Source organism: Octopus bimaculoides, chromosome 13, assembly GCF_001194135.2.
Source record: "Octopus bimaculoides isolate UCB-OBI-ISO-001 chromosome 13, ASM119413v2, whole genome shotgun sequence".
NCBI classification, from domain to species: domain Eukaryota; kingdom Metazoa; phylum Mollusca; class Cephalopoda; order Octopoda; family Octopodidae; genus Octopus; species Octopus bimaculoides.
In genome coordinates, this window is record NC_068993.1 from 93,644 (window position 1) to 96,638 (window position 2,995).

Consider the following 2,995-nt stretch of genomic DNA (forward strand, 5'->3'; position numbering starts at 1 on the left):
CCCCCCCCCCATTCATCCGTCTTCTTTCTCTTAGCTGCTATCACAGAACTGCTGCTGCCTTTTTCATACCTCCTTCGCACGCATCCTTCTCACTGCAACATTGAACGAAAAACAAAGCAACCAACCATGTTTACTTTTAGTACTGGATTTTACCCCTTTAACTATATGGACTTCATTGAAAGATAATATAAAAAAGACCAAGAATAATGGCTTTAATGTTCGGCGATACAGCTACTGTCATACTACTGGTAGCCATCCATGTATATTTGGTACATAGCAGATTTCTTTCCGATTCTGCTTTCCTGAACGGTATGTAAACACGAGACCCGCTTTATTATTTCTATTCATAAAAAAAAAATACCTTTGATGAATTACCTTCTTTCTCGTCTTTAGGTTATATGAATTATATTCAATAAGTATAATTTATTATTTTTATTATTGTATTGTTTTATAATGAACACAGCAGTTTCATTGTTCCACCCCCTCCTCCCTATATTGTGACGTTGTGCCTACATAAGAAATCAATGTTGTGAACATTCATTTGTCTATTTATATATTTTTTCTTCTCTCTCCCCGTGCTGAATATCTAACAATCAGCCGTAGGCTCAAAGATAGAAAACCTTTGCTACTATTTCAAAGCTGGTCAATGAATGACACATCACCGCTAGAGTAATAAATGCCAGTGTCAAAATTACAGAGCCATCGACAAATATATTTTCCTCTCTCTCTCTCTCTCACTCACTATATATATGTGTATGTGTATATATGTATTATATATATGTGTTTGTATAAATGTATTATATATATATATAGAAATACATATTAGAGACAAAATCCAAAATTACAGGTAAAAACTCAATTAAAATCAATTTATAAAAAATTAAAATTAAGTTGAGCTTTACAGATTTAATTTTTCTATATGTGATAGTGGATTTTCATCGATGAATTCATGAAACTTGTTTCTTTTCCCTAAAACTATATATATATATATATACACACATATATACATATATATATATATATATATATATATATATATATATATATGCATGCATATATATATGCATGCATGTATAAATGTATCATGTGTGTGTAATATATATATGCATGAATATATGTGTGTATAAATATATATATATATATATATATATATATAACTTATATATATATATACTTCTGCTGAGGTAACCAAAATTTTTCTTTCGTAATTCTAACGTCCCCTCAATTACATCTGCGTACATTAAAATATATTTTGTAAAACAACAAATGAATCTGAATCATTTCGGTTTACATAAACAATTACAACAGTGAAGTACATATTTTCACGAGTTACAATTAAAATTGTAATATTCTGAACGAGTTACAATTATTACACACGAGAATAAAATATATTTTTCTGATAATTTTGTGTGTGTGTGTGTTCCCTAAAATGTGCTTGCGACTATAGCAATGTAAGCGGAATTTTGGTGTATGGTTAAGCTACCAAGTTGAATAGTATAGTAATTTTGTGCCTTGTAGTTTAGAGATAAATTATACCACTATTCAATCGAATCCAGTTTGTCATCGAAGTGTCACTCGCCTCTGCCATCAGGTAGTGGCAGTCAAAAGAAGAGCTTTCATCCAGCAGCTCACTTTATTTTCTCCAACAGCTTTATTATTCCCATTTTACCAAATATTTTATTTCTGTTCTTTATACTCCAGTGAAAAGCATGGAACAAAACGTGATACGTGCCGCCTAATGAATGAATCTGCAGACTTTTGCTTCAAGTAGTTTAAAGCGAAAACGTATGTTATCAATATAGTGTTAAATATATTATTCCAAAGGTGTAATATTCATTTCGATTTTTGTTTTATCTTTACTGTTAGCATGTGTATTTGGCTGGCAATCATCTTGCTAGATGTCAGATATCATTGATTCTTACAGCATTCAATATTTCTTCGAAAGAATCAAACTTCTAATTAGATAAATTCTATATTCTTTTGTATTTTTTTTTAAAGAAATCAACGCAATGAATGTGTTAATAAAATGACGTTATTTAATTTGTTTTCGCGACGCTCCCCCCTCCATGGCTACAGGCAACAATGACTATGATTCACAAATACTCCACTGGCTACTTCTATTTCAACTCTTATTCCATTACTTTTCAAATATTAACCAAATAAAGTATAACTTGTCTATTCAAATGAAAAAGTATTACCAAGTAATAGAGCGAGCAGTTGCGGAAATGTTTTATCTCAATTCCTCATCTTTATGCTTGAAGTTGAGAGAGAAATTTACCAACATTATTCTACCAGTTCTTCACTCCCTTCATTAATATGTGTTCTTTGACCACATGCTTACAACGCGCTTGCCTCTACTGTATGTGGCAAGCAGTTGATAGAAAATTCAAGCATTTAAACCGCTAGAGATTCAGAAAATCCAACCTCATCTTCTTCAGTTGTGTTTCTTCTCTAAGATTCTTGTGATTCTAAAAACTGAGTTTAATTTGTTAATAAAACTAGACAAAGAAACGTTTTCAGATAACGGTTCGTGAAATTCGAAATTATTATTAATTTAATTATTATTAGGAAAGTTTTACTACTATAGATATAATTCTTATTCTTTTTTTTAAAGAAACACCACTGTAGTTTATAAATGGAGAACCTACAAAATAAGCAGTTGGCAATTCACCTGTTTTAGCCTACCATAGACCGTTCACCAGATTTTAGAATCATAACAACCAAATTCAATAAACAATGTAGTAATAACATGTTCGAAATAATTTTACAGAAAACATATCTTCATTTAAATCTGAATCATGTCAGCAATAAATACGCCATGAAAAATGCTTGAATTTTATGTGTCTGTGTGTGGAGGGGTGTATGTGTATGCTATGTATATGTATACACACATACACACACGCACATTGTGTACATATATATATATGTAGGTATGTATGAGAAGGAATATACATATATATACATATACATATATATACATATACATATATATATA

General features: G+C 30.4%; 1 protein-coding gene across 2 annotated transcripts in view; it reads left to right on the plus strand.

The window, feature by feature from the left end:
- The first annotated feature begins 16 nt into the window (after positions 1–16).
- The window catches only part of LOC106882837 (receptor-type tyrosine-protein phosphatase T), a 94,693-nt gene continuing 91,714 nt past the window's right edge, over positions 17–2,995 (plus strand). For both annotated transcript variants that reach the window (XM_052972275.1, XM_052972276.1), the window contains exon 1: positions 17–309. In XM_052972275.1, coding sequence (XP_052828235.1) covers positions 207–309 — 103 coding nt within the window. In that variant the 5' untranslated portion in view covers positions 17–206. The remainder of the gene's footprint in view (positions 310–2,995) is intronic.